Below are 14642 nucleotides of genomic sequence, written 5' to 3' on the forward strand. Positions count from 1 at the left end.
AGACAGACAGACAGACAGACAGACAGGCAGAGCGACAGACAGACGAGCCGCTCTGAGCAGAGGGAGTCGCCATTACTGCTGCTGAGCTCCCTCCCTCCGCGGGCAGGTCTCTGCTTTCAGCGCATTCCTCACCGAGGCACCGAAACACCGAAATACACCGAAATAACCTGAAAAACGGGCTCCGGGCCGCCTGGGACCGCAGCGGACCGCAGCTCCACCTGAAGCGGGCTCCGGAGCGGCTGGTCGGGTCGCGCTGGCCGCAGATTGAGGACTGAAAGCGGAGTTTTGTGGCTGTTTGCCTCCTCCTCTCCGTGGTATGTGGATCTGGGAGCGACCATGTTATTAGGTGGGTACGGGAATGTCTCCATTAGCCCGCTAGCTAACTGCTCTGTGGGCCCGGAGCTGCCCGCACCGGTCCGGGGCAGAGCGGACCGGGGCGGGACTGTGAGCCCGGTTCGGTAAATTGTCCCGAACTCTGATTTTTAACCCGTCTGGCTAACGTTAGCCAGCAGCTAACTCACACTCCGCACGCTAAGCTAGCAGCGCTCGGCTAATGTTAGCTTGGATCCGAAAGGTGGGTTTTCCCGGAGTATCAGGGCCGAGCCAGGCCGAGTCGGGCCAGGCCGGGCCGGATCCGTGTCCTCTCCCGGGACAAAGTGGGAGCCAGTGGGAGGCTGCTGGTGTTAGCCGTTAGCACTGACGCATTAAGTTAGCAGGTCGGTACGTTAGGAACTGGTCTCCTGGGTTGGACCGTTTTAGTTTGATGCTTTAATGTCAGTTCTTCTCCGCTTTAGTCGGATTAGGCATGAATCTGTGAAATATCAAGAGGTAAACACTGAACTACGTCTGATCTGCCGTGGAGCTCAGAACCTCCAGCTTTATGGATAATTTAATTGTTTGGAAGTTGCTGTATTTTAAGGTCCTGCTAACGTTAGCATGGAGGGTCACCGAGCCGACATTAGCGGAGAGTTCACGGAACGTTGGAGTCTCTTTAACCGCGTTGACATGGAAGTGCTCAGCAGCAGCAGCTCGTCCTGCTGGCTGCATGAAGCCCACTGCAGCTCCTTCATCCCTGGACTCAGGGCAGCTTCCGCCTGTTCCTTCACTGAGGTTCATGTTTCTCTGCAACATGAAGTCCTGCAGCTCTGAGGAACCAGAACATGAAGCAGGAGAGCGAACTCAGAGACGTCTGCTGTCAGCAGGACTCAGAACCATGGAGACCAGAGAGAAGAAGAGTCAAGCAGATTTTTCAATGATTTGCTCGATGAATAATGTAAAAACCGGGAACCATCATGTCCAACAGGTTTCCTCAGATGTTAAACCTGGAGATCATGTCGTCTGCTCGTCCTGCAGATGCTGAACTACCGCCATGTCTCCAGACTTCTCCTCTCTGCTCAGCTCCTCAGCTGTAGAAAGATGTTCCACCATCAGCTGTAGAAAGATGTTCCACCATCAGATGTAGAAAGATGTTCCACCATCAGCTGTAGAAAGATGTTCCACCATCAGCTGAATGTATCTCCACCAACTGACTCCTCTGGTCTCTGGTTCTGATCCATGCTGCATCTATTCATTGATCCAGTAGGATGGGTTCTCCTTCAGTCTCTCTGAGGAAATACTGGCTGCAGTTCACCTGAAACTCTCTGAATGTTTCCTGTTGGTCAGAGCTGAGTCAGTGGTGGAGGATCAGAACCAGGAGGAGGAAGGTTCTGGTTCTACTGGATCTGCTGCAAACACTTTATTTTTGGAGAATGTTTGAAACCAGCCTTGTACAATTTTTTGATGAAATATCACCAGTTTAGGCCCAGATTTGGTGAATCGTCCAAACAGAACCACATGATTAGTTAGAGGACCGTCTGGAAGCAGAAGATCTGGTCATTGTTTCTGTTCTTGTGGTTTAATGGAGATCTCCTTGGTAAGGAGCATGCTTTGGAAACCTGCTGGTGTGTTTCAGTGTTCAGTGAGTTGATTTCCTCCAGAACCCTCAGTGTAAAAGTCTCCCTCATGTTGAGTTACACAGATTGTTAAAAGCACCAGTTATTGGTGTCGATCCATTTGGGTTGAAGAACAGCAGCTGTGGTGTTGTGGTGCCCGTTGGACCTGGTCAATCTGTTCACAGCTTGATGTTTTACATTCACAGGATTTCTTGTGTAACAGTGGAAGATATTTGAAATGTGTTCAGGCAGAACATTTCTCATATGTTTCCGTCTGACCCATCAGAATTACCAGGTTCGGGGGAAATGTCAGGGAAGCGTTGTGTCTGCGTTGTGGCAGCGAACTCATGCGTATTGGTATTGGCGTTGTGCAAATGTTCCGGCAGATATTGAATGCTGGTGTGAGGCCATTGGTGCTCCCAGCTTGGTCTGAAATAAACTCCAGAGTGTGAGACGGTGAATCTGACCGCTGAGCTGCACAGAATCAGAATCAGAATCAGAACCAGAACCAGAGCTGTAGGACGGTGAGTGTTAAAGGCTTCTGCTCACGGGTTCTTTTAGAGCAGTGCTGTGATCTTGGACACACTTTTGGAAAGTTTTCGAAGTTTCTGTTTTGTTTTGATGTTTTTATATCAGAGCTGTGAATCCTGTCATGAACCTGCATCACAGCCCTGCTGATGGATGTCAGTGACCCGTAACGCTCTGAAAGGCTGGACGGCAGAAATCCTGAGAGTCCAGGTCCGTGCTCCGCTGTGGACGTCTGAGAAGTCCATCAGGAGGCTGTTGGTAGTTTTCTGATTTGTTTCCGCCGTTGTCTGTCCTGAATCAGTGGTTCAGATTGGACCCTCCTCTCTGTGGGAGCTCTACTTTTAGATTAAAACACGTTCAGTTGTACCTAAAACCGCAGCCCAAGCAGCTTTTCGAGGTTTGCCATCCTTGTTCCGCTGCGTTTCAGGGCTTAACAGCGTTTAGTCATCTCTAAAACCAGCTTGCCAAGTGATACCTTAATCCCCCTGCAGCTTCGCTCTGAATGGACTGATCATGATGCACAAGGCTGCTTTTAGCTGCAGTTTGGCTGCAGGCAGCAATAAAAGCAGCGCAGCTCCATCCAGGTGTGTGCAGCTGCTACCTGCTCACATTCATCTATGGCTTCTGTTGGACCCTGTGTGTTGACAGCAGAGTGAATACAGACTTTGATTCTGGTCGAGTAAAATGCAGAACAGATGCTTGGATTTGGGCGACTGATCTTCTCAAACACTGTGGTTTGGACCGGAGTCAGAGAAGTGTTCTGCTGTAGTCCTCTCCGGGTTCATCCACACGGACATTAATAGGCTTCGGGTCGTGTGAGTGATGCTGTCGGACAGATTCTAAGCAAATATTGCAGATGTTTGCTGGTTGCAGTGTCACTGCTCAGAGGAACGCTCACTTCACTGTTTCACATCATCAAACCTCGATTTCTGAACAGACTGAAGGCAGAAGGTCTTTATTCTGAGGGGTTCTGGTGGATCAGACGGAGGACCCGCTCTCTTCAGGTGTTTCTTTTATCAGGACAAAAGTTCTACATGAGCAGCTTCCGGGATATTTGACACTCATATACGTTTGCAGAAAAATTAAAATCTTGCTTTTAAAATGTAGAATCACAGGAAGTGCAACACAAAACTTAGTTGACATACTTTTGTTTTTTTCTGTTTATTTAAAAGAGAACTCGTGAACGTTTGTCCTGCAGTGCTGATTGGCTGTTACATCTGAAGTGTAGCCAGTCGGAGCGCTGTGGGTGGGACCGACTGGAGGCCGCTGCAGACACGAGGAAGTCATCGGAAATCATAATAAACAAAAAATAACACCGACAATCGAAAAATATTGGTGCTGATAAGCAGCTCCTGCTGTAAACAAACAGCAGCTCAACAACCAACATCTGGATCATCTAGAAACAGCAGCTACCTGCTCTGGGTTCTGTTCCTCAACAGTTCTGGTTCTGGACCAGCAGCTGATTTATTGTCCTCTGCTGCTCTGTTCTCAGCGTCTCAGGATAAAAAGCAGGTTCCAGTGATTTAACCTGCTGCTGGTAGCAGCTGGTTCTGTTGGTTTGTGCTTCGTTCAGGCTGATCATCTGCAGGCAGAATCACAGTTAGAACATCTACTGATCAACGGACTGTTTTCTACCATTAATCGACTTCAGTCCACTGAGGTGTTCTTTGGTTCTCTTCGTTCCTGAGAGGCAGTTTCAGACGAGCATTCAAATAAACAGTTAATTAATAAATCAACAGAAGCATGATTGTGTATTTGGCAGGAATGAGACCAGTTTTGCCCTCAGGAGGTGAATATGTGCGGGTGGCCTTCGGTGCCAGGATACGATCACCTGTCCGTCAGCTCAGGTGTGCAGTCAGGTGTGGCACACCTTTCTGCTCAGCAGCTATTGTAGTGGATGCTGGTTGTTTTATAAACCTGACAGACCGGCTGCTCAGTTCCTCTGACGTTATAATCCAACATCCTGATAGGAGGAAACACTTCTCTGCAGCTGGTTAAACACATTTCTTCCAGCGTAATCTCCGGTCAAACGCGTGTCGTTTTTACATAATCTGAGCTGAATCTTTGAACTCTGAAGGCCAAACATTTATATCAAGATCACCTTCTCAATAGTACATCCAGTATTAGTTTCAGTATTTGATATTCATTCTAATGTGCGATGTATTAATATTTCATCATCATTGGAGCATTACTCTACGCTTTTCTAGTTTTATTCTGTTTCATTTTTATCATAATTAATGTATTGTACTTATGTCCTGTTGCTCTTCTGTTAAGCACTGCATTTATTTTCTCAGTATTGTCATTTTGGACTAGATTTTGTTCAGGTGAAATTCTCATTTATTTTGTGTCAGGACCCATTTTGGGAAACCAGTTCATACCTTTGCACAGACATCTGTAGCACCAGCCTTCATTCAAAATATGCCCAGTTTGAGGCTTCACTGTATTCCTTCTTTGTGTGGCTGCAGAGACAACTATTATTTTAGTTTTTTAGTCGTGCATCACACTTATATCCTATTCTGTTATTCACTGCATTTTTTCTCATGTATTGTATTTTCTTCTGAGCAATATAGCAGGAGAGTTTCACTCAAGATCCAAAAAGTAAATCTTATCCTATTATTTTTTTATGTTGTATTTATTTTTTTTTTATCTTCTCTCGGCTCGTGGTCCAGTCTATATCTCCTAATTGTTGTTGGATCTGAGCAGCTCAGTGATTCCTTCACTCGGCCTGAATAACGTTGGGGGAAACCTCCACGTTCATGTCGACAGATTCCTGCTCTGCTGCAGTTTCTCAGGCTCAGCATGCCGTCGCTCTGCGGCGAACAGTTCAGCTCACGCAGGCAGATTCGCTGGCTGATTGCCATCGTTGTGCAAAAACAACAAAGAGTAAATTCTGTGCAGTAATCAGCCATCAGGCTGTAGTTGGGTCACGGTCGGGTTCAGGCCTGTTCGACCGTGAGGCCGAGATAATACTGACGGTCTGTCAGATTCAGGCATTTCCAGCTTCTGCTGCTGGAACATTTCATTTCACCTGCTTGTTACTGCTGAATAGACGAGCAGCAAAAACATTTCATAACGCAAATATTCAGGATTAATAATCATGAGCAGAATGCCAGGAAAAATACATGACGTCAGTGACGGACACAGTAATCAGGATTATAGGTTTTAGTCCTAATTATGCAGCTCTCGATTGTGCTGATGATGATAACAAATCTGTGAACTGATTTATTTTCTCTGTTTCGTTCTCACAGCAAAGCAAATCATTTCTAGGTCAGTGGCTGTCAAAGGGCTGGAGTTGCAGCCATTTTTATCCTGCCTCGGCACAAATTGGTTGAAAGCACTTCTTTTTCTCTGCGAGGGGAAAAGTGACATTGCCGAGCGTGATTGAATTACTTCCCCTTCTCTTATATAAATGTCGCTGTCACACTTTTGTGTTTGCCTTCCCATTTTGATATTGCAGTTTGGAAAACAAATGTTTGCTTCTTTACTTTAAAACCTGCAGGATTTTTACATTATTAGCAATGAGGGTTTGGTTTTAAAGCCAGTATATTTTATTGCTGACACATGAAAGGCCAGTGGAAAACCTTGTTAAACTCTCACCATTTAGGAGGGATTATTTAGTCCTGCACAAGTGTGATAATGTGTGCTTTTGTCTAATTTGTTGATAATTCTGTGTAATGTCTGATTTGTTTGATTAAGTCATGCAAACATGTCCTGTATGTCCCGAGGGGCTGTGCAGTGAAACAAAGAGACGATTATATTATTCGCGATAAGGAATGCTGTGAGAACAAACCACTGTCCATGTGTTTGTTTTGCCTTCATCTCTAATTGTGAATTCCATCTCTTGCAGGCAGGTGATAACAGACGCCGGCTGATCTATCCCAGCGTGGAGAGTCCAGGATAGAAGAACACAGCATTCACCGCAACATGAGGGTGGAAGAGCCTCTGCACCACTGACACCCACAACTGGAATGATATCCTGACTTCTTTCTTGAGCGTAACCGAGTTAGCGATGAGCGGGGGGATATAATGGCCAAGAACAAGGATGCTCGACCCCCGACATTCGCCGTCAGCGTGGTTGGCCTCTCGGGGACGGAGAAGGAGAAAGGAAACTGCGGTGTCGGCAAGTCCTGCCTGTGCAACCGATATGTGCGTCCAGATGCCGACAACTACTACTCGGAGCACACCTCGGTGCTCAGCACAATAGACTTTGGTGGACGTGTGGTTAACAATGACCACTTCCTGTACTGGGGGGAGGTATCCCATCGAGGGGACGAGGGATTGGACTGTAAGATCCAAGTCATCGAACAAACGGAGTTCATCGACGACCAGACGTTTCTCCCTCATCGGAGCACCAACCTGCAGCCGTACACCAAGCGAGCGGCGGCCACCAAGCTGCAGTCGGCGGAGAAGCTGATGTACATCTGCACGGACCAGCTGGGCTTGGAGCAGGACTTTGACCAGAAGCAGATGCCCGATGGGAAGCTGAACATCGATGGCTTCATGCTCTGCATCGATGTCAGCAAAGGCTGCAATCGGAAGTTTGATGACCAAATGAAATTCGTCAACAGCCTGTACTCTCAGATCGTTAAGTCCAAGAAGCCCATTGTCGTCGCTGCCACAAAATGCGACGAGTGCGTGGACCAGCACCTGAGGGACCTGCAGGCCTTCGTCGCCAGCAAGAAGAACCTGATGTTGATCGAGACGTCAGCGCGCTCCAACGTCAACATAGAGCTCTGCTTCAACGCCCTCATCCAGCAGCTGGACAAAACGAGAGGGAAGCCAAAAACTGTGCCATACCTGGAGGCCTACAAAGTCCAGCGGCAGCTCGTCGCGTCGGTGACAGATCGATTCGAGAAGCTGATGGTACATACTGTCAGAGATTATCACACTACGTGGAAAACTGTGATCAATAGTCTGAAGGGCCAGCCGGACTACGACGAGTTCATCACCATGGAGGGCTCCAGGAAGGCTCGGAACATGTTCACAAAGCACATTGCACAATTGAAGCAGGAGCACATCCGGAGGAGGAGGGAGGAGTACCTGACCACGCTGCCAAAAACACTCAACAACCTCCTCAACAACCTGGACGAGGTAGAACATCTGTCCTGGCCTGAGGCACAGAGCGTGATCCGGAACCGGCCCGATTTCCAGTACTGGTTCGTGATGCTGGAACAAACGCCGTGGGACGAGACAGACCACATCGATAACAGTGACCGCAGGATACCCTTCGACCTCCTCGACACGCCTGATGGGGAGAGGATTTACCACAGCCATGTCCAGCACCTGCTGTCGGAGAAGAGGAGGGTGGAGATGAAGGAGAGGTTCAAGAAGACGCTGGAGAGGGTTCACTTTATCAGCCCAGGGCAGCCGTGGGAGGAGGTCATGTGCTTTGTGATGGAGGACGAGGCCTACAAGTACATTACAGAATCAGATAGGAGAGATGTTTACTGCAGGCATCAGCAGGAAATAGTTGAAAGGGCCAAAGAGGATTTTCAGGAAATGCTTTTCGAGCACGCTGAACTGTTCTATGATTTGGACCTGAATGCAACTCCCAGCTGTGACAAGATGACAGAGATCCACAGCGTTCTGAATGAGGAGCCCAGATACAGAGCGCTGCAGAAACTGGCACCAGACCGAGAGTCGCTGCTGCTCAAACACATCGGCTTTGTTTATCACCCCACTAAAGAAACTTGTCTAAGTGGGCAGAACTGTGTGGATCTGAAGGTGGAGCAGGTTTTAGCAAACAGGCTGGTGCAGCTTGACCATGGACGCTCCAATCTCTACTACAACAGTGCCAATATCGATAAGATCAACCTCTGCCTGCTGGGGAAGGAGGGTCTGTCGCAGGAACTGGCCAATGAGATCCGAGCTCAGTCCACAGACGACGAGTACACTCTGGATGGAAAGATATACGAACTGGAGCTGCTTCCTGTGGATGTAAACTCCACGCTGCTCTTTAGCCACACCTGGGTCACCACCTTCAAACCTCACGGCTGCTTTTGTGTGTTCAACTCCATAGAGTCACTCAACTGCATCGGCGACTGCATCGGCCGGATCAGAGCAGAGATCGCACAGAGCCGGAGAGAGCGATTCGCCCAGCCGCTGCCTTTCATCCTCATCCTGGCCAATCAGAGAGACAGTGTTTGCAAAAACATCCCCATCCTGAGGCACCAGGGCCAACAGCTGGCAAACAAGCTGCAGTGCACCTTTGTCGACATCCCCTCCGGGGCCTTTCCACGCAAATTTACAGAGTTCCAGATTAAGCAGGGGCTGCGAGCGGTGCTGGAGGGGCTGAAGCACAGCTTTGACGTGTTGGCGCCGCTGCCCTGCATCAAAGACATGTCGGAGACGGACCTCAGAATAGTCATGTGTGCCATGTGCTGGGATCCTTTCAGCGTGGACCTCATCCTCTCACCTTTCCTGGACTCTCACTGCTGCAGCGCCGGGCAGCCGGGTCAGAGCAACACGCTGATCCTGGACAAGATCATTGGAGACAGCCGGCGGAGGATTCAGGTCACGGTCCTTTCATACCACTCTGCCATTGGTGTTCGCAAAGACGAGCTGGTACACGGCTACATCCTGGTCTACTCGGCCAAACGCAAGGCTTCCATGGCGACGCTGCGGGCGTTTCTGGCCGAAGTCCAGGACGTTATCCCTGTGCAGATGGTGGCGATCACTGACAGCCAGGCGGACTTCTTCGAGAACGATGCCATCAAAGAGTTGATGACAGAGGGGGAGCACATCGCTACAGAGATTGCCGCCAAGTTTACGGCGCTGTACTCACTGTCACAATATCATCGGCAGACGGAGGTGTTCACGCCGTTCTTTAACGAAGTGCTGGACAAGAAGCCGGGCATCGAGAGCTCCTTCTTGTTTGATAGCTCGTCACGCGAGTGCACCACTGGAGCCAGCGAAGACGTCTTCCCCACCTCACCGCACAGCCATTCCCCCGCCTACAACACCTACTACCCAGAGTCCGATGACGACAATGAGGCCCCCCCACCCTACAGTCCAATCGGCGATGACGTCCAACTGCTGCCGACACCCAGTGAGCGAGCCAAGTACCGCATCGACCTAGAGGGCAATGAGTATCCGGTACACAGCACGCCTGTCGGAGACCATGAACGCAACCACAAAGTGCCTCCACCTGTCCGGCCCAAACCTGTGCTCCCCAAACCCAATGTCAAAAAGCTGGACCCCAACCTGCTCAAAACCATCGAGGCTGGCATGCGAAGCAACCGCAGGATGCCTCGCATGACGCACTCCGAAGACGTGGAGGCGTCAGACAACTATGCAGACCCCGTGGACACTCTGCTCCGGTCCAGGGGCTTCCACAACGACGACATTTACGCTGTGCCTGACGACGCTCACAGCCGCCTGGTCAAAATACGAAACTCTTTTGGTGGGCTGCACAGCCTCCATGGAGGAGGCGAGGAGGAGAACGGGTTCGATCGCAAGTCTCAGGCTGGACGGCGGCCGTCCAAGTACAAACATCGTTCTAAAATCCTGTTCAGTAAGACCAAGGCCTACCAAAGACGATTCCACTCTGACAGCGACGGCGAGGAGTCCGGCCCCGCCACGCAGAAAAAGAAAAAGGGAAGAGCCCACCGGGGCAGCGAAGAAGACCCGCTGCTGTCTCCTGCCGACCCCTGGAAGGGCGGCATCGATAATCCTGCGATCACCTCCGACCCCGAGCAGGAGGACAAGAAGATGAAGAAGAAGAAGACGCCCAAGACGCCAAAGGAACCGAAGAAGGTGAGTCCTCTCCATCATGACACCCAGAATATGAATGTCAGGTCATATTGCTTTAACTCTCAGAACCCCAAATGATATCTGAGTTATTTTTCCTCACTGTGGCTCATTTTTCCCTGAAATACGAAGTCCTGCACCCGAGTGTAAACAGAGCAACATGGAGGAGAGATAACTCAGAAATGCCTTCTGTCAGTAGGACTCAGGAAGAAGAGACATTTCTTTAAATATTTATTTTACAAAAATATAAAAAACCTGCAACCAACATGCTCAACACGTTTCCAAGTGTTCACAGTTGTTAGCAACACTGGACAGATTTTCTACGGCCTCTACAAACAGCATGCTGCATTTAGTCATCCGGTATGTTTTAGTTTCCAGGTTCTGGGTCGAGCAAACACTTTATGTGAGGCATTTAGAATGAAGTGCTTGTGAGAAGATATTGAATATTTTACGTTTTCAGACTGATTTGCACGTTGCATGATTAGTTAAAGGACTGCCTGAGGGTTGAAAATGTGACAGCGCTTTCTGTTTTCAGTTTCTGCATGTAAATTTTGGGGTTTTAAACAAAAAGAAGTGATTGAAGTTCAAACTTCAAGTGCTTCATTGAGCAACAGTAGAAATCAGGTGTGACGGATAACAGGAGCCAAAATGTTGTTGATCTCTCTGTGACTGAAACGGCTTCAGGTTTCTGAATGAAGCTCAGACTGTGGATCACAGTGAGGCGATATGAGCACATTCCTGGCTTTAGTAGGCCCCAGACTCATAGTGAGAGTAAACTAATTGATAATTGATTAATCAGCCCCCTGAAATAGTTTAACAGCCTCACAGTGGAGCAGTAGAAAGGCTGATAACAGTCAGTCGGACTGCAGCTCTTAAAACTCATCTGGCATGAAAGTGTTCTGAATTCAGCATCTGAATGTCAAGACAAACACTGCATAAACCCAGCAGCACCGCTGAGAAACGCGTATCAGTGCTGAAGTGCAGGTAAGAGCGTACATTAGCACTGATTCCTAACAAACTACTTACAGCCACATCTGCGTTCATGAAGCTGCTCCAGTGCTCAAGATGGGTCCTCAGCATTTTCTGTTTGAATGTTAAAACAAGCCTCAGCTGCTTTTCACTGTAGTATATCATATAAAACACGCTGCTAGTTGAGCTGCAGCTAAATCATCCAGCACCACAGCGCGGCGGCTTCCCTGCAGCCGGTCGGACTCTGAGCAAACACATGCATGTGAGCACCAATCAGATAATAGTTGTGCAAATCAGTAGAGAAACAGCCGCTGGCGCTGCATGAATGCAGGCCATTGTTGGAACCGTCAAACTGTCTTTGATTATCAGAGAGGAGAGTCAAAGAGAAGCACAAGGTACAAAATGGAAGGTGTTTAGTCGCCGTCCCGGCCAATTAGACAGCAGCTCGAACCGCTGTAGGCATGACAACACTTTGAAGAGTAGAGGACTCTGGGAAATCAAAGCAGCTCGTTACTTCAGTGGTGAATAACGGTTTGTCTGTTGTTGCCTTCATCCCACTGACGTTCTGTCTGGTTTATTCCCTGATTACCTCCTCCTCTCCGCTGACATGTTCTTCCTCCTCCTCCTCCTCCTCCTCCTCCTCCTCCTCTTCTTCTTCTGTCTCCTCTTCACCTCTTCTACCTACTCTGGATCCTGAATATCTCCTGTCCCTAAATTCTCTTTTGAATTCACTTTTGCTTCCCCTTTTCCTTCTCTGCTGTCATCCTTCCTCATTTCTTCTTCTCTTCCCCTTTTCTATTTTCCTTCCCTCTCCTTGTTTCCTTCTCTCTGTCCACCATCGCATCTCATCCCTGGTTTTTATTTTCTTGTTCGTCCCGGTAGCCGAAGTCCTCCAAACCCCCGAAGCCTCTGTACCCGCCAACCCGGAGAACCTGGGAGAGTAACTACTTTGGCGTTCCGCTGCAGAACCTGGTGACTGCGGACCGACCCATCCCACTCTTCATTGAGAAGTGTGTCGACTACATCGAGCGCACAGGTGAGTCGCTGTTCTACAGTTTCTCTTGTTTTTCTGTTTGTGTCGCCGGCAGGTGCGTTCAGGTGCAGCTGGGTTGTTTTATCTTCCTAAATGTTGACCCGAGGAGGGCTGCGGTGGTGAAGGGGGTGTGGCTTAATGCTGCAGGGGGCGGTGCCTGAATCAGAGTCTCCGAAGTGAACTTGTTTTGTTGGTGTGTTGCCGTCAGCCTCCAGTCAGAGCGTCAGTGTGAATTCAGTGAGCTCCATCAGCGCGCCGTGTGGCGTCTGCTTCCACCATCAGATGGTCAGACATGATGAGAGAGAGCTGGCAGGAAGATTCACAAGTCTGATGAGGGATGCCTTTGCTGAGAAATAAGAAGAGAACATGTGGAAATGTGTGTGATTGGAGTTAACAGACCTTTCCTGTGGTTCAAGTTCGTATGGCAAGAAGAAAAGCAGAAAGTAGTGCCATAGCTGGTGGGTTCAGCCTCTGAAATGTGACATTTTGCTGCTTTCTTTAATTTATATGATCATGTTTGTGCTGCTAATTGGACAAAACAACTAATTGATTCAAAAAGAAAATACTGAACACAATCAACAGTTTCTGTTGCTGGGGTTTGAGGAAGTGAGATCTCAGTGAGTGTGCTGGAAATGAGAAACAGTAGAGCAGCGATAATGGATCAGCACAATGAGGTCAAGGTTCAACGTGTCTGATTGGTCACGTGCACTGAAATGCAAACTTTTATTTTCGGTGAATTTGTCAATGAGTTCTGCAGAAAAAAGTGATTTTAGTGAACGTGAACAACTTTGAGCTCTGTGTGTTGTGGGCTGGACCTCATTGTCTCGATGAAAGCGCTATAAATGGAATCACTCTGTCACAGCGCCAGGCTGGATAAATACAGCGTGAAATGACTGACGGCCTGCTCGGACATGTTCCTGCAGTGCATTCTGGGTACACTGGCTTCCGGCCCAGCTGTCGTCAGACAGCCACTCCCAAACTCAGAGAGATTCCTCAGTGGATCCGTCAGAGAGATATTTATACTGTGTGCTGGACATTTTAAAGGCGTTGATTCTCTGACAGACTGAGATCTAAAGTCCAAACGCCGGCAGATATCAAAGCTGTTCACACTGAGACTTTCCAAAGTGTTCGTTTCTCCTTCTGACCACTGACATGAATATTTTACACCTCTTCAATATTTTACTAGTTTGCTGCATTATGTATTTACACACGGTCCACTTCTCTTTTCCATGTTTAGTGCTGTGATTGAGCGCTAAGAACTAAAACGTCTCCTGCTGACTGACCTCAGACTTACTTTACTGAGTCAGAGTCTCTGAAACCTGTGATGAGCTGAAGTGTGGCTGTTGTTGGGTTAACAGGAGTTAGGCTCAGAGGGTTCTGCTCTACGGGTTAGGCTCAGAGGGTTCTGCTCTANGTTAGGCTCAGAGGGTTCTGCTCTACGGGTTAGGCTCAGAGGGTTCTGCTCTAAGGCAGTGGTTTGTCCCACTGTGCTGAAAGGCCACAGCGTCGTTAAAGTCATTTCATTCATAGCTGCAGGTTCACATGAACTAGTTCAGACCAACTGTTGAAGTTCGAAGCAGTATCTGGGTGGTTGAACGTAATTCTGCTGCATCAGCTTTCTACTGTGTGTAATTTCAACTCAACTCTCTGCGATGTTCCGTTTAAAACCACAGTAAAGTTGAGACAACTCGCTGAAGGACTGACAGACACATGTTCAGCACCAGCAGCTCATGAATTCATTTCTGAAAAGCTTCTACTTGAACAAAAGTTCTGTTTGGAGCAACGTAGTAGTAAAACGTTTGTTTGCTTCAGTACACATCCACAGCTTTGTTTTCAACATCATGTGACAAAAGAATGTCAGCGTGAGTTCCTGTGACCCGGTTCGTTGGCTGTTGGAACATCAGACTGTTTCTTGTTTTTCTTTGTTGGAGATGTTGGTGTAAAACCTGTTTACTGCCTTCATCTATGTGCAGCGTTCACCGAGAGACAGGTTCTGTGTTAAAGGTTCTGGTTCAAACACTTCTGCTTCTCTGGTTCTGTTTTAAAGGTTTTGTTCCTCTTGTTCTGTGTTAAAGGTTCTGTTCCTCTGGTTCTGTTTCAAAGCTTCTGTTCCGCTGGTTCTGTTTTGAAAGAAGCATTTGAGCTGTTTTTGTTCTGCTGTCAGTTCTTGTCCTAAAATTCTTCTTGAATATGTTTTGATGTTCAGCTGAACGTTCATGGAGCTGCTGACAGCCTGAACCTTCATCTGTGTGTGTGTGTAGGTCCAGATGTTCTGCTGTAGGTCCAGATGTTCTGGACGTTGTTGTGTACGTCCAGATGTTCTGGGTAGATCCTTCTGTAGGTCCAGATGTTCCGGGTGGATCCTCCTGTAGGTTCAGATGTTCTGGGTGGATCCTCCTGTGGGTCCAGATGTTCTGGGTGGATCCTCCTGT

General features: G+C 48.3%; 1 protein-coding gene across 2 annotated transcripts in view; it reads left to right on the plus strand.

Annotated features, from left to right (window-relative positions):
* The first annotated feature begins 76 nt into the window (after positions 1–76).
* The window catches only part of arhgap5 (Rho GTPase activating protein 5), a 41347-nt gene continuing 26781 nt past the window's right edge, over positions 77–14642 (plus strand). Inside the window, exons 1-3 of one of the 2 annotated variants that reach the window (XM_008287029.1) lie at positions 77–346; positions 6307–10214; positions 12060–12213. In XM_008287029.1, the coding sequence (XP_008285251.1) occupies positions 6486–10214; positions 12060–12213 (3883 nt within the window). In that variant the 5' untranslated portion in view covers positions 77–346; positions 6307–6485. The remainder of the gene's footprint in view (positions 347–6306; positions 10215–12059; positions 12214–14642) is intronic. The other variant, XM_008287030.1, reaches the window with a different exon arrangement.

Source organism: Stegastes partitus, unplaced genomic scaffold, assembly GCF_000690725.1.
Source record: "Stegastes partitus isolate 25-593 unplaced genomic scaffold, Stegastes_partitus-1.0.2 Scaffold483, whole genome shotgun sequence".
Classification (NCBI taxonomy): domain Eukaryota; kingdom Metazoa; phylum Chordata; class Actinopteri; family Pomacentridae; genus Stegastes; species Stegastes partitus.